Source organism: Lycorma delicatula, chromosome 10 (genome assembly GCF_047948215.1).
Source record: "Lycorma delicatula isolate Av1 chromosome 10, ASM4794821v1, whole genome shotgun sequence".
In the NCBI taxonomy this organism is placed as follows: domain Eukaryota; kingdom Metazoa; phylum Arthropoda; class Insecta; order Hemiptera; family Fulgoridae; genus Lycorma; species Lycorma delicatula.
Window position 1 is genome coordinate 97,195,884 of NC_134464.1, and position 21,937 is coordinate 97,217,820.

The 21,937-nt window shown below is 28.8% G+C and overlaps 1 protein-coding gene across 1 annotated transcript in view; it reads left to right on the forward strand.

Annotated features, from left to right (window-relative positions):
• LOC142331172 (protein Smaug homolog 1-like) overlaps positions 1 to 21,937 on the forward strand; it is a 55,822-nt gene that overhangs the window by 6,307 nt on the left and 27,578 nt on the right. Inside the window, exons 4-9 of the mRNA XM_075376882.1 lie at positions 754 to 815; positions 4,915 to 5,144; positions 14,046 to 14,211; positions 16,752 to 16,969; positions 17,858 to 18,032; positions 19,186 to 19,345. Of these exons, the coding sequence (XP_075232997.1) occupies positions 754 to 815; positions 4,915 to 5,144; positions 14,046 to 14,211; positions 16,752 to 16,969; positions 17,858 to 18,032; positions 19,186 to 19,345 (1,011 nt within the window). The remainder of the gene's footprint in view (positions 1 to 753; positions 816 to 4,914; positions 5,145 to 14,045; positions 14,212 to 16,751; positions 16,970 to 17,857; positions 18,033 to 19,185; positions 19,346 to 21,937) is intronic.

Here is a 21,937-nt window from a genome sequence, read left to right on the forward strand (position 1 = left end):
TACTTAAAATCTCAAACTAGCTGGTCGTAAGTATCATAGATAAATAAATGAAAAGAATAAAGAAGTAATTATTTAAAAAAATTGAAAATAATATTAAGCTATATTATTACGTAATATTACTTATTCCTTCATAATTCATGTAATTTAATATTTCTACTTTATATGTATGCTATTCCCCTATTGCCCATTGATGACGATTTGTAACAATTGAAACGAACATTTTTTTTTAAATTTTTTTTCCCTATTACTAATGTGTATGTTGCAGTTGGTTTAAACATCTTAACAATAAGCAACCCCTTGGTCTAATGAGATGATGACATATAAATGAGGAGGTATGGTTTTGTACAGACTCAGGCCGACCATTCTGAAGATATGTGATTAATTGAACCGCAGCCACCACTGTACATCTGTACCCACTATCTAGTATTCAAAACCATATATAAAGTTACATACATAACTTTACTATAGATTTATTTTAAATATTGCTTATTTGATCTGATCCCCCATGCAATATGATTGGAAGTATTCGATGGTTTACAAAATTTTTATTGATAATTTAAAATAGTAGTAGTAAAAAGTAATATAGAGAACAAACTTACAGAAATTTGTTTGCATTTTAATAATTTTGCATAGTTTGATTTTTTTTATAATGTCATGTTTTATAGTGTACTTTTTCTGTTTTAATCTTGGTTTTTTTATATTAATGCTGTGAAAATTAATTCTCTATTCTGATTTATTTTTTTGTTGTTTCAGAACTTTTGAGCCATGGCGTAAGTCTTTAGGTGAAAAAATAATGAATGGTTCAAAACATATGAGTGAGTATTTTTTTATTCATTTATTTGTAAAAATAAATTCACTAAAAAAATCGCCAGCAGTATGTTTAGATAAGTTGTTTAAATGTGTTGTTTAAATCTAGTGTTGTTTAAATGAGACCTTTTTGGTGTAGTAACTTAGTTTTATTATTACTAAGTTATTGTTACTTCCACCAAATTATATATGTTAATTTTTGTACAAATATACCAAATATTAATTTATCCAACTTTAAACTTTATACTCTTTTTCGCTGACTGCAGTAATGTATATTACAATTAAACCATTATTTAAAAAGAGACAAATACTTCCATCTGGTGGTTTAAAATATAATTTTGTATATCTAATACATTTTTTATATATATACTAGCGGACCCGACAGACGTTGTCCTGACACGGCATTATTCTGTAATAAATGCACACACATAAATATAAGTAACTTAGTAAAGTTAAAATTAGCAGGAATGTGTTCTAAATTTCATTAAAATGACTATTAGTATGATATTATCAGTTTGTGATTGTTGTATTATTGTAATGGGTTTATTGATTAATTATGTGTAGTATGGTTAATATTTATTTTCGCTAAATATTGAGATGTCTGATGAAAATTGAATTAAAAAATCGAAACTACTTAAAATTAATAATTAGTGTAATTAATAAATTTTCATCCACATTACTACTAATTTTCACTTAACATCATTCTAAAAAAGTACCGCCTACATATGTTTTTTTTAATTTAATTTTGATGTTTCATAACCATGTAACATCAATTAATAAAAAAATTAAAGCACTGTAAAAAAGCAACGTAGTTAAAATTTTAATAGAAATTTTTATCATTTTTCTCATTCTTTATTTTAACATCTATCTTACCAAATTTTAGATAATTGTAAATTAAAAATAATTTTAGCAAACTTTTTATAAAATTAATCAGCTAAAACATTATAAATTCAATTTTTTAAATATACTTTAAACTATATTATAAGTAACTTATATTTTAATTTTATAAATGTTATAATTTATTTTACAAACTTAAATTTTTATTTTCAAAGAACCGTTCAATACTTCATAAGTTGCATAGAATCAAATGAGAACTGACAATTTAAATTTGTAGGTTAAGTTGATTGTTATTGAATGCACATGTATACATCATTAAAATTCATGTAAAATACTCACTTCAATACTGCACCTTACAAATTTGCACAATGTACATTTTTTAATTAAACTTTAAAACATTATTTCAATAAATAATAATATATTATAATTATATATTCTCAATAAGCGTGCAGTTCTAGCAGACTCGGCAATGCTTCGCTATTGCTAGATCTGAGTATACATACAGATTAAATGACAACAATTGAAAGTTTCATAAAACCTTAAAAAACTGAACATTAGCAATTTAACAAAATTTAAACAAAAATTTAACAAAAATTCCTAGAATCCGATCGCAGCACCAACTACCAGGTTTGACTGATAAACCAAAAATTAAAAAAACTTCTAAAACGCGATCGCAGCTCTGCCTACCGGACCCAATTGTGAACCTTAACCATCTCAAGATCAACAACACATAAATAAATTAAAAAAACATTTTTACTTCAATACTGTACCGTACAAATTTGCACAATGTATATTTTTTAATTACACTTTAAAACGTTATTTCAATAAATAATATAATATTTCACAATACGCGCACAATTCTAAACGCGATAGCAGTGCTGCCTACTTGTTACTTAATCAGTTGTGATTTTGTTTACATTGGCAACGGCCATACGAGCTCTTTGTGATTGGTCGTTGTGTTTGACAGCGGCCATCTTGCATTGATCTGATTGGTTTTCCTTTGTTTACATTTCCATCTGATTTATTAGCCTCTTATTTATTAAAAAACTGTTTTCTCGCGATTTTTTGTAACACAATAATAACACAAAATTACGAAATATTTTTCTCAATTTGATCGTAGCACCAACTGTCAGGACAAACTAAAATTAAAACAGAATATTATTGAATATTCGATACTACGATTGTAGTGTAGTCTGCCGGATCCAATGTAAAACATTCCAAAATCAACAACTACTTATAAATAAAAAATTAATTTAAAAAACATTTTCCAGTGGACCAAATTGTGAATCTAAATCATTCTCGAATCCCCTTGAATACACACACAAAATTTCATCAAAATCAGTCCAGCTGTTTAGGAGGAGTTCACTTTCATACACACGCACACAAGAAATATATATATAAAGATTTATCTAATATAAATATATATATGATATAATTAAAACAAATTAATGACTTCTTTTGATATTTATTTTATTCACATTAATCTCATTTTACAATTATTCATTGAATCATTTTTTTTCTTTGTTTATTATAAGATAGTAAATAATGTTTATGCACAGTATAATCCCATTAAGGTTACTTAACCAATATGACATCCTCTTATTACATTGTTTTACTCTGTCATATCTCTATATAATTATTATAAATGAACTCACTTAACTGCAGTTTTTATTAAAAGAACATTCATTACCATGACACTTTGCCTTAATTTAAAACACTCTAATTTTGTATTTTTATCTTTAATTTTTAAGTTAATCCAGTTTTTTTGTTATGTTAATTGCAAAGAAATAATAGGGTGATGCAAATTAGTTTCTTTGTTTTAATAAGAAATAAAAATCCCATTATAGGAAAAATGTTTGTGTACAAAAGTAGAATTCACCTACACTTATCCAGAAGGATCGTCTGGATAAAAGAGATGAAAGAAATTCTATCATTATGCTCTGAAGTACGTTTTTTTGTATTATTTGTAATATAATCTTTTCCCATTTCACCTTTTTTAATTTAGTAATAATCAGCTGGTACCAAATCGTTATATTGGATGTTTCAGAGTTCATTGTCTTGCAAAAGAATCCATTTCTTTGTTTCCTATTTTTCAGTATACTTTCTTATTACATTATGGAAGTGAAGGATATATAGACATATCTTTTGTTCACTGACTGCCCATCAGGAATGAATTCAAGTGAACAATACTCTGAGAATAAAAAAAAATTAAAACATAACTTTCTCTTTGTTTATATCAAAGTGCATTTTCTGTGATCACAGAAATGATGTTAATTTCCATTCATGGTGACTGGAATTTTATCTGTGGATTTACAAAAAACACCATAACTTGTCTCTTGTTATGATTTTGCTTGGGAAATTTTCATCTCGTTCAGCCTTAACAAGACCTGCCACTGTCATGTGAGGTTCTTTCTGATTTGCAGACAACATTTTGAATTTATGTACTGATTGAAACACTGTACATATTTTATTACGAGGTACTGTAACAACTTCCAACTGATATGGTAATATTTATAATATTAGTGACAATCCTTCCTTTAATCATTCCAAACAATATTTTCAACATTATATTTTCTTCATTTGTTGAGATAGACAGGTGCCATTATGAATTTTGTCTTCAATATGACCTCGACCTCACTAAATCGCTTATGTCAGCCATAAACTGCTATTTTTTAAACTGTGGATTCTCCATATGTTTGTTCAAGCAACTTTTTGTAACTATTTAGAAATTACTGTCTCTTTACTGTAATTTTTAAACCAAAACTCAGAATTTAGATATTGTGTGCTGTTTAATTACTACAGCATTAATTGCTTGTTCATGTCATAAATGATATGAAATAAACAGTTTTGTATTGTCTATGAAACAGGAAAAAGTTTATTTGGTATTTTGCTCTTATCATGTTATGAGTATTGCTAACAAAAACTAAAAATTTTTTCGTTGTGTATTTTAAACTAACCTACCTTGTAAATAATCTACTAATAAAATAATCTTAACAAAATGAAAACAGAAATATACTTGCAGAAGAATTCATAAACATATACAAATTTTTTAATGCGTGTGTGATTATCATGCATTGAAATTGCTGATAGCCATGCTGTTATTATTCACCCAATAGTATGAAAGATTTTTATTACTGTTTTAGCATGTAATCTTAATTGGATTATACTGTATTTACTTACACATACATTATACATGAATGTTGTTTTTTATAACAGTAATTAAAATCTTGTTGAAAACTAAATCAGACTTTTTTGTAATTAATTTTTCAGGTTGTGGTACAGCTGGTAGTAGCAGTAACATCGGTAGTAGTGTTCCTGGTGGTGGAAGTTGTAATGTTGGTACACCTGGTGGAGGTTCACCTGGTATTGGTAATTTGGGCAATGGTTCATGCATGTTGCAATCTCACCTACATTCGCAACAAAAAAATAGGCAACAGCGTAGTAACAGTCTAACCCCTCCATTTGGTGTGACGCCTCCAAGTGAATTGTGTACTTCTCAGGTTAGTTAATTTTTAAAAACTTTTTATGGTTTATTAATTAATTGTGTAATAAAGTAATGAAAACCGTTATTTATATAAAATGAAAATATTAATGTTTATTACCTTAAGCTTAAGTAGTATTGATAATGTTGTTTTAAGTTATCGGTTAGTGGCCAGTTCCTTTCAATTCAGAGGCTAATAATCTTGAATTGTGATTGATTATTGAACAAATTTATTAATGAAGTAATACTTTCTCAGAGAGTGCAGTATAATAATTATATTAGTTATAAGAGCATGAATTAAAAACATGGTCCTTTAATCTTAGGATCTCAAGAGGTTTAAAAAGTACATAATGTAAATTTGATTATCTTATGAATTATAAAATTAATTTTTTTTTTATCCTATTAATTCAGACTTTCAATAAAAATGTCATTCTAAATGAATGCTCTGCAGTATTTGTTTTTCTAAATTAATAAAATGAATATTTACGATCTGGATTTTTAATATTTTTATTTTAATTTAAAACTACTTTTAAAAGATTACACTTTGGAAAAGTTCCAAATAAACTATATATACATTATATCAAATATGTGTAATATTGAATGTTTGTTGTGACTGGCTTAAATAAGTTTTAAATTGTTTTAGAAAGTTGACATATTGTAGTAAAAAGATTTATTGAAATTAATGTGCAAGGCATTTGAAAAATTGTTGTTTTATATTAGTTCTTCACATCAGGAAATGTAAATTATGAATGTGTGTAGTGTCGTCATTGTGTCCATTAACTTTCATTAAGTGTATCGGTTAAATAATGACAGATTAGCTCAACTGTATACATAAGAACCACTTACTGAATATTCTGTTCATGTAGCAGATCTGTACATCACAAATTACAGTCACTTTTTAATGTTTCCACTATTAAAACAGGTTTTTTTTTACAGTTCACCTTCTTATATTGTTCAATTTATTGGTTGTTCTACTCGATATTTAAAATTTTTTAATGTTAATATAAAATAATAAGCATTGATAAAGAAATCTCTGTTCAATTATTATAGAATATAACTGTTTAGGTAGAAGTCGAGGGTTTAAGTGTAAATTTACACTCTACTGTAAATTTACTCTGTAGTTTTGTTTGCTTGATAGTAGGACTATGATTTAACACATGTGCATGCATGCTTGTATGCACATGTGCATACAAGCATGCATCTTTTAATTTTAAGTGTGATAAGTACTTGTTATTATTTCGTTTGTAAATAAGTAACTTCTATTAATTTGTATGATTATTGATTATCTTATTGTGTGATTGCTGTTGGACTTTGGAATCAATATAAACTTACCAGTGAGAATAATGCTTATTTAAATTTCTTGAATACCACGAAAACATATGATTGCCTACTTTATCATAAATGAAAATATTCATTCTAGGTTCAGTTTTTTAATACCCTCAGTATAATGCAACTTATCCAACTCTGTAAAAAACTGATATTACAGCTTCCTCTGAAATGAATTTTTTTCCAAGCAAGCAGTTTGTTCAGGTTTGGGAAGAGAAAGTAATTGCTGTGAGCCAAATCTAGTGAATACGGCTCATGTGAATGCACTTCAATGCATGGGTCATGGAGTTTTGCAACAACAACCAGACACATGTGTGCAGATGCATCATCGTGGTGAAAGAGCACTTTCTTTTTGGCCAGCCACATGTGCACATTTAGCTTGAATATCACCTTTCAATTGTCAAGTAAAGAAGCTTAATACTTCTTGGTGATGGTCCTGCCTTTTTGCAGATAGTCATGAGCACCACACCACTGAAAGCTAAAAAAAACTGTAGCCATGGCTTTAACTGCAGATGGAACTGTTTTCACTTTCTTTGGTGCACTTTTACCTGCTCCCATTCTCTGTTTAAACTGCTTTTTGGTCTCTGGCTTACAATAGTGAATCCATTTTTCATTTACTTTATATTAAGCCAAAGAAACTCGGTGGAATATTGTTTAAGTAAGTCTAAACGTTCTTTGTGGTAATTAAAAGGGTTCAGTTAAATGTTTTTTTTGTAGAGTGTTAATAATAAATATGATGGTACCCTTTGGCACAAGGTTTTTTTTTTATCCAAAACGTCATGTAAAATGTAGTGTATACTTTCTATTGAGATCTTTTCGAAGCCAGGAAATTTGCGTCCTTTAGTCTGTGACCATGTAATGCAACATTGTGGATTTTTGTGACTATTTCATCTATCATGATGATTTTTGGACATTTTGAGCATTCATGATCATTGGAAATATTACCACGTTTAAATTCAATAGCTTACTTTTTTTACCGTTAAAAATAAAGGGGAAGGATTCCTTTAAAGTGGAAACTAACTCTTTATATGTCAGTCGAGGTTAAAACTTTTAAAACAGTTTATAACAGCTTAAACTTCAGTTTTAGCAATTTTTCAGAAAATCTTAAAACTTCATTTGCTTTACTTGTTTACTCTACTTGATTGTTATTTACTTGACAGTAACTAAAACTTTGCTGCATGCCATCTAAAGGATCATATTTGACAGATATCATTGTCATTTAGACATACTTTCACAATCTTTACATCAAGCTTAGGACTCTCTAAATAACTCTGCTTAAAGACTGTGCCTGGTTGCAATTATTTACACAAGCAAAAGTGAAATATGATTGCATTTCTTTTATGATTTAAGAATGCGTTATATTTTACTGATTTGAGAAATAGTTTTTGAAAGTTCTAGTTCTAGAAAGTTATATTGTTTTTGCACTGAATGAACAATCAAAGACAGATAGGCTCCATGAAATCGAAAGAAGAATTGGGAGAACCTGCATCAATAAGAAGTACCAGAAAGACTAGCAGTGGTGGATTGTGCCCAACAAAGTTGTGTACAAAGAGTTACAAGTCATGACTGATACCATGCCTAAGAAGAGACTAGGATTCTTTGGACATATCTTGAGGATGCAGGATTCAAGACTTCTGAAACATCTAGTACAACACAATCTCGACTTGAAAAACACCAGGACAGGATGCAGATGGTTCAGAGAAATAAGAGAGGACCAGAAGACATCACAGATAAGATAAAATTAAACTAAAAACTCAAAAATCAAAACATTCGCTTTACACTCACAAGAAAAAACTCAACACAAACATTTTCAACACTCAGAATATATTTTTCAAAGTCAGAATAATAATCCAATTTAAATACCTTGGAGAAATAATAACAAATAACCTAAACAAAAAAACCTCAATCCAAACAAGAACAAACTACCTAAAGCACAAGAATTAACCTGGTACATCTACATTAAAAAAGTCTATCCATAAACGCAAAAATAAGACACTACAACGTAGTTACAAAACCAGAAGCCACTTGTGCAGCAGAAACATCTTTTACCCGAATGAACAATTAAATTGGAAGAACCTGCATTAACAAAAAGAACCAGAAAGACAGGCAGTGGTGGATCATGTCCAACAAAGTCATGTATAAAGTGTTAGAAGCCATCATGATACCACATGTAAGAGGAGATTAGGATTCTTTGGACAGTGATGCAAGATTTGAGACTTTTGAAACAGCTGGTACAGTACAATTTTGACTTGAAAAATACAAAGACAGGATGCAGGTGGTTCAGAGAAATAGAGAGGATCTGAAGGAAATTGATCTTACACCAGAAGACAACACAGACAAGATAAAATTAAACAAGAAAGTGAAGGACAAAAACAGACAGTCCCTTTATTCACTCACAAGAAATAAACTCAATACAAAATTTTCAATACCAAAAGGGCACAGAGATCAGAATGTATGAAAAAGTACCTGAAAGATCGTAAGGCTCGAACAGTCCTTTCAGAGAGACTTTGATAATGAACTGACTAAAGTGATACTGTGTCATCACAAAAGATGAAAAAAAAAACAATTAAAACTGTACAGTGAAAACCATCATTGTTAAATTTCATTAATGTTTGTGAACAGATTTATTAAATGTGACTAGGTCATCAGATGCAAATATGTTTAGCATATCAATCTCATTTAATTGTATAAACTCATTATAAAACAGTTAAGTAATTTTTCTGCAAAAATAAGCAATATTAAATTCATCTTTATTATAAACATTTTTAAAAGTTATCTATGACGTAACATCTGCAGTTTTATAACTCATTAGAAGTGGATAAACATTTTTTCTCTCAGTGACCTCATACAGTGTATGTGTCATTTAAATGATTATTAACTTTTAATACAGATAAGCAAAAAAAAAAATTAGTAATTAACTCTCTTGCAAATTTAAAAAAATATATGTAGATAATAAGAAATTAATATGGAATGGAACACTCTTAATAGAATTATAATGCAGAGAATAATAATACAATAGAACATGTCTGTACAATAGAATTATGTTGGCAGCAAATTTACTGCCGACATTAATATTGTTCACCATGGATTATGCTTCTGTACTATACAAAATGTTGACTTATTCATTGATTTGGTTATAATTCTGGAAAACAAAGGCAAAAATAGTTAAGGATGTGAGGGGAAACTATAAGTTTCCTCTAATGGGTTTGTTTGCCCAGTTTGTATTATCACATGGTACGGATTATCCACTAGGTGGATGATTGTGGTAGAAGATTGATTGTCATTCTTGACTTTAATTTATTTAATACAGCATTGTTATTACGGATTGTTACTTTGATATTGTGTAGTATAACAATAGTCAACAATAACAATAGTTATTGTTGCTCATTGTTATAGTAGGACATCACTCAGTTGTAAACAGCAAGCATGTATTCGAGTGGACATCATTATTTATCATAAAATAAAGACTGGTTTTGTAAAAAAAAAAAACTATCTGTGATTCACTTTTTTTATGAATCTAGTTTTGTTAGATAGTTTATTTGGATTGATAGCTTAGTAATTAATTTTGAAGTTTGTGTAAAGTAACTGGGAGGGTTTTTCCTTTTTTTAAGGAATTTGTGTGCAGTGTTAAAAGGTATATCATTTATTCTATGTTATACTTGCAAATTATGATGCTGCTAAATTAATGTTGTAACAGATGGGGAAGTAATGGTTTAAGCATCATCCATATTGCTTTTGGTCTGTTACTTACAATAAGAAGCCACGCACAGAAACCAGTCTCTTAGTAATTTGATCTTAATTTACCTGATCACAATTAAATTAGTAAAATTTTCAGAATTTTTATTTGGAAAGTTGGATTAAAAAGATATTTACTCTAATTTTCTGAAATATATTTTCTGTGTATGTATTTTGTACTATATAACAAAGAAATATTTACTTCATCTAAAAGTTACTGCTATTTTTTTTTGTATTATTGGGTATCAAATGCTTATTAATTGTTAACAATTACCAAAGTGATAACTGCATTGAGAAAAATATACAGATACTAGTAAAATCTCATGTATACCATTTAAAAAATAAAATGTGTAGTATAAACTTGCAGACCTGTTTTTTAATTTGCTATATTAAAAAAAATATAATTTTAAAAACCTTTTAAAAAGCAAAAGCAATCTATAATTTGTTTTTTAATGCATTATTTTTTTCTGAATGCATAATTTGAGTGAAATTCATGGATTTTTAGAAGGTGAGTAATTAATATTACTGTTAGCAGCATAGCCTGTAGTGCATCTGTGAAAAATATTCTTCTGCAGGCTGTGCTCATAGCTTATCTTGGAATCAATACCTTTAGAGGCTTGCTAGAAATAGTCTATGGTCTCAGTTCTGCTATGTGACATTGTATCTCTACTTCTCACACCCTTCAATTATAAGGTTTGCTATGTCCTTCTACATTCCAGACATTGTGAAAACATCAGATTGTGTAGGATGCTTTATATAATCTTATCAAGGACAAAAAGTTTATTTTTCCCTTTCTGGCTTTTCATGATGACATAAATTTTTATAGGTGTACTAATATTAGAAACATTAAAAAAAAAAATTAAATTTACTAATAGGTTTTTTAATATGAAAGCTTTCCTTCCTTTTAGTAATTTGCTTACATTTATTATATTGTTCATACTTTTCCTATCTGAATATAAAATTCTTCAATTTTTTTCTGGTACATATCTGTTCTATCTTTTTCTTTTATTGAAAAATTTTTTTTTTTTTTATTTATATTAATTACACACATCAAAAAAAAAAAAAAATTGGAACCGAGATAAAAGTAGAATGTATTTTTTATGCTGAATTTTAAAATGAAATCAGTTTTTCTTCATCACCCTCAGATTTTTAGTTATGACCCTTTAAAATATTGAGAAACTTCTTAAATAATAAATAAAAAAATAATAATTACAATTAAAATTCCTACCTTTATTTTGGAGACATTTACATTATTGTATTTTCTTTTTTCTTATTTTCCTTTTGTGTTCAGTGAAGTCTTCTCTTTTTATCATCCAGCAGTAGTCACTCATCATAAATTCATTCCATCTGCCTCGATAACGTTGTTCCATCTGCAACATATCTTGGAAGAACCTTCCTCCTTGTTTGTCGCTGATGTCACCCAAGCTTAATGGGAAAAAGTCCAAATGAGAATGTAAAAAATGAATTTTCAATGACATTAGCAGCCTAAATTTTTGTAATTCACTAAGACTTCTTTTATAAGCTGATCATCGTTTTTCATTTTCAAGAAAACCATTAACAACATCTTTGAATGACTTCCATGTTGCTAGTTCTTTAGGACTGAATTCGCTGTCAAATATGTTTTCATTGAATAATTTTTTTATTTGTGGCCCGATGAATATATTCCCTCTTTTTATTTGGCTTCACTTAATTGTGAAAAAATCTGAGCTAAATATTTAAAGCTGTCTCCCATCTTTATGCTTTTACAAAATTCTTCTCAGATTTAGTTTTATGTGTAGAGGTGGTAAAATAATACAGTCTGCTTTGACAGGAGAATATTGACAACATTTACCTTTCCTTGGGTAAACAGATTTCATTTTGGCCCGTCTTTAACTGCGTAGTGTCACAAGTGCGTACACATATATTTTGTAAAGCTCAAAAAGACCAAGGAGACCAAGAAGAAGCCATATCACTTTCAGGTCAGCAATGATTTGCCATGAGTGTTCATCATACTAAATTAAATACTTTTTAAATTTGTTGATATACTTTCATACGTTTCTTTCATTCCTACAGCATGTGCTATACCGGAATAGAAGAAAACTTATTCAAGTTATGCAATAACACTGCCTTTAAACTTCTTTTTGATGAGTATATTTAAGCAGCAATTATGAATAACATATTCAATGTCCAGTTCAGACATTAACCCCATAATATCATGGTTGGAACAAATTAAACCATCTCTTTTAAATTTTTAAAACAAAAATTTACTGAAATACTTTACGATCCTTGTTTAATAAATTCCATTCTTTAAGACGTTCTAGGAGTTCAGTAGGATGAACTAGGAGTTCTGCATGTAGTTTCGACAAGTACAAGTTATGAATTAGGTCACTCCGTTCTGCTTGTGTGTTGAGGTGAGGTTCAGTATTTGATTCTTCTGAAATGTAATTAATATTTATTGAAGTTGAGGATTCATCGGTTGATCCTTTGGGGAATCAGAAATCTTTTTTCCAAGAAGTTGGAGCGATTGGAATCTGTAAATCAACGCCATGAAGTACTGGTCTCATAGCTGAACGAACAGTTGGGTATGCAATATTGCCTTTATTGTTGGAATTGGACAGAAACCAGTAATATTTAAGCAAAAATATCAGTCATCATAATGAATAATAGGCTCTCACCAAATAATAGGTATGCCAAAAGGAAAATATTCTATTTTTTCCTTTTAACAACTGGGTTAGTTTAACGTAGCACTTGATGCATGCTACATGTGGAGCTCAGAATTTATCTTGGTCTTTCAAGGGACAGTCAAAATAATGTTTGTAAGCATTGTTCAGCAGATTTGATACTGGTTTTTGTTGTTTTCTCATGGTGAAATCTTTGCAAACGTAACAAAAAGTATTTGGAGAATCTTTACAAGCCTGATTTTTATTCATTGTAAAATTCAAAATGTTTTAATGAATGAAAGTAAACTGAAATCTTACAGAAATACTTACTTAATTATAAAAATAATTAAGTATTTTATGTAAAATACTTCCTAAAATTGTTTCACCATGGAGTACAATAAAACACAGTGCGAAACATATGCATGAAACGCATGCATGCATGCACACATCATGATGTTCAATAAAATAATACAAAAAAGTTGTTCTGTCATAAAAATCTTTTACTAAATATATGGTATCATTTATGAAACAATCTTTGTAATACGTGTATGATAAAACCACTACCGCAACAAAAGAACTCAGCTAGAGCTGAACTCATACTGAAGAAAATTTCATCATGTTGAATTACTAATTACTTGATTCACTGACATGTCTGGCTTGACATGAAATGACAACATTTGACTGTTATGTCTCAAATATAGGTCTGCAACATGCATCGCAATTTAAATCAGATGCGAGTAAGCAAACGTACAAACGTACTAACTGGAACTGACATAAAATGGGAACTTGAATCTGAATACATATTCAAATTCAGCATATAAAATACTATATAGAACATCTACTCCCTTTTCAGTTCCAAATTTTATGTTGACCAGTGTAATTAAAAAGTTAATTTCTTTTGTCAATAAGTACTTCTCAGTAAAAGTTTGTCATTTAATATCTCTTCTTACTCATTTTTAGTTACACACATTTTTAGTCACAGTGACTTATTAATCTCTTTTTAAATGTATCCTTCAATTCCTTTACAACTTTTTACAAATTGTAAAACAAGTTATGACTACTCACTCCTGTTTGCCGTTTGTGTGTGCTTACCTTTCTTAATTTATGTTCATCATAGAATGTTTGTCTTATGTATGTTTATAATACCTTCACTATTACGTTTGTGATTTATAGTTATTAGTTATGTTTATTGTTATAGTTATTTATTTATTGTATTTCAGGATGACATGTCAGTTGTTAGAGGTAAAAGTCGCAGGTTTTCTTTGTCTGACCATAGTGGTGGTCCTCCATTGTCACCACAGTCACAGACATCATCTGGTAGTGGTTCTGAAACACATCTTGATGATCTTAAATTCCCCCATGGTTATAATTCACCTGGAATGAAAGGTATACTATTTATTGTAAATTTTTTTTACATTTCTTGAAATATTTTATATATAAAATTCACATCAAATATCTACTATAGTGCCTAAATATGATCTAATGGAAGAAAGCATACTTTTTCAAAAATTTTCTGAATACTTATTTTTTATTGTAGGTGTGAAAGTATATTAGTTTCCTACAATCTTCAGTTTTTTAAAATAATATAATTTGAGGTTTATAAATTTAAGTTTTCAGTATAATTACTGAAAATGTCAGTTGCCATTCTTCTCAAATCTTATTTAACATTTTCATTGCATGAAATACAATATATATATATATATATAATGAGGTATTTATTTATACTTCATCTTTTATTATAATAATTGTATTATTTTGGGATTGTATTATAATAATAAGTATTTTTAGATAATAATAATTTTTGATGAAATTTATATTCAAAGTTTGCCCAGCACAAAAAAAAATTCAAAACCTCCAAAGTCAGTGGGAAAAGTGATGCTGACTGTGTTTTGGGAGTATAATGGCCCAATTTATTGTGATTATTTAGAAAAACATTAAATCAACAGTAACGCTACATACTAGAGTGAACAGAGAGTAATTATTTTGACATATTAGAAAATAAAGTGAAACTATCAATGAGTAAGAAATATTCTGGTTCTCTCAAAAGGTGTAATTCTGCATAATATTGCATTCCCTAACCTACTCAAAAGACACTGAAAGCTATATAAAAGTTGGTTTGGTAGGAGGTGTTAACCACATCCACCTTAGAATCCTAATCTCATACAATCAGATTTTTTTGTTGTCTCCTCAAATAGTTTACATATACTAAGCAGTGAGCAGTCGAGCAGGTCGAAAATGTAGTTTAAGAATGGCTCAGACACAGATGTGAACAATTCTTTACTGGAATAAAAAAATTCACAAAAGATGGGACATGTGATTAAATGTGGCTGGGGAACTATGTTAAACTACAGTTAGTTTCCTTGTTATTGAATAAATAATAATTTTTCTACATTCATTTGTTTATTTAATTATTAAAACGGTAATAAATAATTATTTATTTACATTATTTATTATAATAAAAAATAACAGAAGATTTACTAACTTGAAAGAATACTAAGAAAAAATTATAAATCATTATATTGTCCTGTGTTCACAACTCAATCAGGATATTGAGAGATTGACAATTTAGAAAGTTTATATAATTACAGTTTATTAGTTTAAAAACATAAAATAATGACAGTGGTAATAATAATAATAATAAGTAACAATAATCAAATTAATGAAAAGTAGTAAATACACAAATACTAATCACAACTACGATCAGAATAATAGTAATAATAATGACAATAACAATAATAATAAGCAACAATAATCAAAAAAATTAATACATAAAACAAATTAATAAAATTAACAAATTAATTAATAATTAAAACAATCATAATATTAAACATCAAATAGTCATAAATGTCAATAGTAATAATAAACAGAGATTGCACACAAGGCAGAGTTTAAAATAATAAATAATAATTCACTAAAATAATAAATAATAATAAATTCACACTGGAAATTTGCTCCTTCACTGTCCTTCCTGCAGAATGCTCTCGCTGACTGACATCTCGCACTCTCATCTCGCAGACTCTCTTCGCTGGACTGACGTTGTAATGTCTCACTGCGCTGGTTCGCAGAATTGATTGCAGACTTTGCACAGCCCACTTCTCGCAGAAATCTTGTGACTGACATTGTAACATCTCGCGCTCTCCTTGCGGAACTGATGTCGTAACGTCTCGCTGGATTAGTTTGCAGAACTGACTTTAGCCCAGGGGTATTTATACTTCTATCTTCTTTATCTGCCAGACCAGTCAACCAAATCTTTGCATTCCCATGCATTCCTTGCCTTGGTTTGGTAATTTTTCTCATGATACAAACATCTGTTCAGGTGTGTCAGTAGCACTGTTACAAAGGACCATTATTATTAAGCGGACCTGTTACCTTTACAAATCCCTTTAATTCCCTATCTGGGTTCCTTCAATTATTATATTTTCTACTACTTTCATAATGATTGGTAGGAATCCATTACTGAAGCTTGCTATACTGGTTTTGTTACAATATGTATAATTATAAATTATCTAAATTAATTTCCTTAATTGTGATTTTATTGACGTATAATAGAAGACAGAATAAATAATATGTGAATATATTCCAATCCATATTTGTATATAGAAACATAAGATCATAATTAAATACTTTATTTTGGTATGCCAATTTTCTTCAAAACAACCTCTTTTTGATGTTTTTTAAGAGAGATAATAGAAGTATTATGTTGCCGTGTGTTATCTAGAGTGTTATCTAAGAATAAAATTTGTTTAAAATTGCTATTATAAATATTTTGTTTTTTCTATATTTAATTTAGTTATAATGTGTGGTTTGAATTAACATAATCCAAACTTGTTTGCTGTGAAGATGTATCATTTCTGTGATTTTACTCTATAAAATATATGCATTGTTTGGAAACAAATCTTCTAAATTTTTAATTTTTTTTTTAATAGATGTTCAGGCATGGCTGAAATCGCTGAGGTTGCACAAATATTCAAGACTGTTTTCACAATTAACATATGAACAGATGTTATCTTTGAGTGAAGAAACATTTGATTCTGTATTAGAACAAGTTGATGCTGGCCCAGTAACACAAGGTGCTCGACGTAAAATAATACTTTCTATTGCCAAACTACGTGAAAGATACAGTAACCTATGCCAATTAGAACAGGTCAGTATGTCTTTTTAGTTTTTTCTTATCCTGAAATTTGTGAATTAAAAAAAAGAAAAAAAAAAACATATATTAGTATAAAAAAAATTAATAAAAACAAAATTTTATTAAAAATTAGATGAAATAACTAATTTCAGACTTTTTTTGAATCCAGCTCTGATGGATTATATTTTATGTTGGTCTTAAACATTTTTTTATATTGATCTTAGATCCAAGCTATTTTAAAAGTATTTTAAAATAGTATTAAAATTCCATTTTTACAGAGATTTTGCTGATCTCTGTAGCAGAGTGGTAGCCCCTTGCCCTTTTATCCGGAGGTCCTGGGTTTGAATCAGGCTTAGGATTTTTCATACACTATACATTTCCATTTTCATATTCCTATATACAAGCTTTTCTTTTCAAGCTTCTGGGATGAATTAATTCATCAGGCAAAAATAAAAAAAAAAGTTGAAAATCATTGTCAACATTAATGTTATTAAAAATTTATTTTTGTTTTGTGTACAGTGTATACGTAAATAATCTGAAATGCTCGTTCAGTCTAGTGATAGCTGATAGCCTTTTTTATAATAACAAAACCTAAAGGATTAAGAGACAGATTTTTAAAAAACTTTTAACTGCTTTTTGGAACCTTTATGTACTTAGCATATTTTGCTGCTGTTATTAAGAGAGAGTAGGTCTACTGTCAGCTCAACTTCCAAATAATAACTAATTATTTTCTAATTAGGTAATACTGGTAGTATTTATTTTAAATTTAGAAAGAAAGAACTTTTGAAGCTTTGATTAACTAGTAATTAATTTTTTGCCTATTGCAAATGAAACACAATTGATGAATTTGTTACTATTGTTCATAATATTTATGATTAGTACATTATCTCTTATTTATATTAGGATGTAATAAATGGTGGAAATCTTTTGAATGCCATGGATATGCTGAAAGCAGTGTTGGTCACTCCAATTAAGCCAGCGACCAGTGATGATGATACCAGTGGCTCTAGTGGTGGTAATAGACAGCAGACAACTCTTGATGATATACCGGCTCAATTTACTAAAGTATTAGGAAAAGGTACCCGTAGAATTTATTTTTCATTGAAAAATAGTACTTCTTTTTTTGTTGTTTTCACAATTTCATTTGCCATGATATGTTAGTATAATAATATATGCTTTAGTTTTACAGTGCTGTTGATAAAACATCTAATTAACATGTCATTCATATTTCTAGATTCTGTGGGCTACACAGATCTGTTTCCAAATTTCAATGCTTGATAATTTTTCAGCTATTCTCACTCAGTTCGCTGTACAGGGTGAGGTGCAGCAAATTATGAATGCGTTTTTACAATGTAACATTCAGAAAAATCCATGACTAGTATTTTATAATTAGATCAAAGCAAAAATGGGAATGTTTTGGTTTATTCGTGTCAAGTTTTATACCTGTGTTATCAAAATTTATTTTGAAAAAGCAACATTGGTTTTTTCTGTGTAGTATGTTATTTTTACTTGTATACTTTATAAGAATCAACAAATTATTTAATAGAAATTATTTTTGATTTTTATATCAAGGCAGTATTGTTTTTTCATATTATTATTATTTAAAGCTATTGCATTTTTCATCTGCTTGAGCAGAACATTTTTGTGTACTTTTTTGTTGAGTGGGTTGGATGGATAATCTTCCATTTCTTTATGCATTATGATAAAATATATTTTTATGAAAAAGGTGGTTCTTTATTTACAGAGTATTCAAAGAAGAAACAATAAAAACTGAAGTTCACTCAAATAAAAACTGGGTATACTGAGATTTATTATATTATTGTTACATTTTAAGGAAAAAAGAATACAGTTGAAGTAGATAAACACATAAGAATATATGTAGCATAAGAATATGTGGTATATTGTGATATAAGAATATGCTGGTAGCAAGTGTGGTTTTCATATAAAAACGTGGTAAGATGCAATCATATCATTTTGGTGCAAGAGGTATACTGATGCTGTAAGTATGTTAAGGCTCCTATAATGTGTAATATGTTATAGGTTTACCTATAGATTAACTCATTCCGTGAAGTAGGTGGCCAGCTTATGCTTGGCTTTTTGTGTTATTTACTTTATAAACCAGGTATATTAAAAGAAACCAAAAATTAATTATAAATATAGATTAATTACATACATTAATTTCGTCTGATAATATAATCAGAAATAATGTATTTTTTTCATTTTTATTGTAGTCTGTACGCAGTTAATGGTTTGCGGTAGAGGTGATGAAGAAGCTTTAACTTGTTTCATTTCACTTCTTGATAAAACTTACCATCATGATGCTTTCACATCTCAACAAAAAAGAAAAATATCATCGTGGAAATTACAAATCAGTCAGCAGCAAAGACAGATGTAAATTTATAATTTGTTTATATCATTTAGTTGTTAAGTTTATTAATATAATTTTATAAAACTATCGCTCAGTTCATTAAATCTTGTTTACCTCATTGTAATGTTACTGCAACTGCAATTTATCATTTTTGAACAGCATACATTTTATTATAAATTACTGTGTGATCACAACTTAAGAAGTTGTAAAACAGAAAGATAAAGACAGAATTCTTAATTTTTCAGTGTTCTGAATGACTGGAAATTAAAAAAAAAAAAATAACTGGAAGGATTGCTTATTATTAGGAAGTTCTTATAAAAAAAATGTTATTTATTACAAAAAAATTATCAGAAGTAAATTTCTGGTGTTGAAAATGTCTGCTGTGTGTTTGTCGTGTGATTATAAAGCGAGTGTTTTTGTCTTTGATTTTTGCTTGTTTAATTTTGTCTTGTCTATGGTGTAAGGTAATTTCCTTTCAGATACTCTCTTATTTCTCTAAACCATCTGTATCCTATCGTGGTGTTTTTCAAGTCAAGATTGTACTCTACTTGTTGTTTCAGAAGTTTTAAATCTTGCATCCCCATTGTGTTCAAAGAATCCTAGTCTCCTCATGTGCATGCTATCAGGGATGGATTCTAACTCTTTGTACACGATTTTGTTGGGAACGATCCATCACTGCCCATCTGTGTGTTACTTTTTGTTGATACGGGTTCTTCCAATACTTCTTTCGATTTTCTGGAGTCTGTCTTAGATTGTTCGTTCAGGTGGAAGATAGTTTCTTCTGCATATGTGGCTTCACATATTATAATTGTACTTATACTAATTTTCTTTAAACTGGTACATTAAAAGAAACCAAAAATTAATTATAAATATAGTTACATACTAATTATAAATATAGAGTATATAGTTACATACATTAATTTTGTCTGATGATTTATATAATCAATAATCTTCTTTTTTTTCATTTTTATCGTAGTTTGTACGCAGTTAATGGTTTGTGTTAGAGGAGATTGAGAAAGAAAAATTATAAACAAAGGAAAAGAAAAAATAAATCAAATATCCAACTGAAAATAACAAAAATAATTCAAATTAAAAGACTTCAAATTATTATGAAGCTTCAAATTATGAAGCTTCATCTGTATTAGAAAAGCTGAACTTCATAGTATCTGCATTTGTGTCTTATTTTTGCATTTATAGATAAACAATTTTTACCAGGATAATTTTTTGGTGCTTTAGTTTATTTTTAGTTTGTTTGTTGTTGCTTGGATTGAGGTTTTATAATTTAGATTGTTTATTATTTTTTGAAAGTATTTAAACTGGATTATTATTTATTATTACCATTTACATTTACTTCTTTTAATTGTGTTGATTTTAGGGCATAATCTCTTTCTTTTTGAATGAAGGCCAATTTTATTTCAATATTTTCAAGTTCTAATATTTGGATTTTAGCTTTGTCCATGTCATTTGCTAGCATTGTCTAGTCATCGGCAAAATCAAGGCAGTTTGTTTTGATTTTTTAGCCTATTTTTATTCTTGGGGCATTTTTAAAAGCCATTCCCTCATTACCATTTTCAGAATGCAATTGAATAGTAGTGGTGAGAGTCCATCGCCTTGGTGCAGTACTGTTTTAATATCAAATGGTTTCAATAGTGCCTCTGAATTTTACTTTACTTAATGTTTGTAAGTTTATTAATTTGGGTTGTAGTCAGAGGTTTCTTAGTATTTTAAGTAGGAATTGTTTGAGGATGCAATCGTATTCTTTTTTGAAGTAAACAAACGTTGTCACCATGTCTCTGCTTTTCTTCTGTTGGCTCATGATCTGGTCTGGACAAGCTCCTCCAGGATCTGAAACTTTCCTGGTATTTTCCTAGTTCTTTCTCAAATTGTAAATCCTGTTAACGATGATTTTAAGGATCCTTTTAAGGATGATTCTTGAAACAATTTTGTAGTTGTGTAGGTGTGAGATTCCCCTGTAGTTGTTGAGTCTGTTTTGTGCCTTTTTTTGTGTAGTGGGTGGATGAGGGCTGTCGTCCAGTGTTCTGGAAGTTCTTCTTAAGCTGTTGAGGAAGGTATTTTTTCTGTTTTTCCTTCACGTTTCCAGATCTCTACAAAGGCTTGATCTTCTTTCACCACTTTGTAATTATTATCTTACCCAGTGCTTTGTAGACTTCTTTTACTGTGGGAGGGTTGATGTTTTCCAGTGGTGTTGTTGGGGTGCTGGTGTTGAAGTTTAGGAGTTCTGTCAGTTCTTTGCAATTTAGGAGTTTGTTGAAATATTTAGCTAGGAAAACATATTCAGTTCTATGCAGTATGTTGCTTATTATGATTACTATCTTTGTATTTATGTACTTGTTATTTACAAACGTTCATTCTTCAGTTGTAAATAAATTTTTCTTTTTTTTCTATTTTTAATTTTGAGCTGTTATTTTTTTCAGGAAGATTTTTGGTTTGGTTTAAAATTATAATATTTTCTGAGAAGTTTTAGTCTGCTTTATTTTAAATTAGTCAAATTTCTTGAACCTTTTCGGTTTTACGTTATCATAAATCAATATTTTAAGAATTAAATTTCTAAAAATTTTGTTGAAATTTGTCTTTTTAAAAATTTTTGGGGGAAA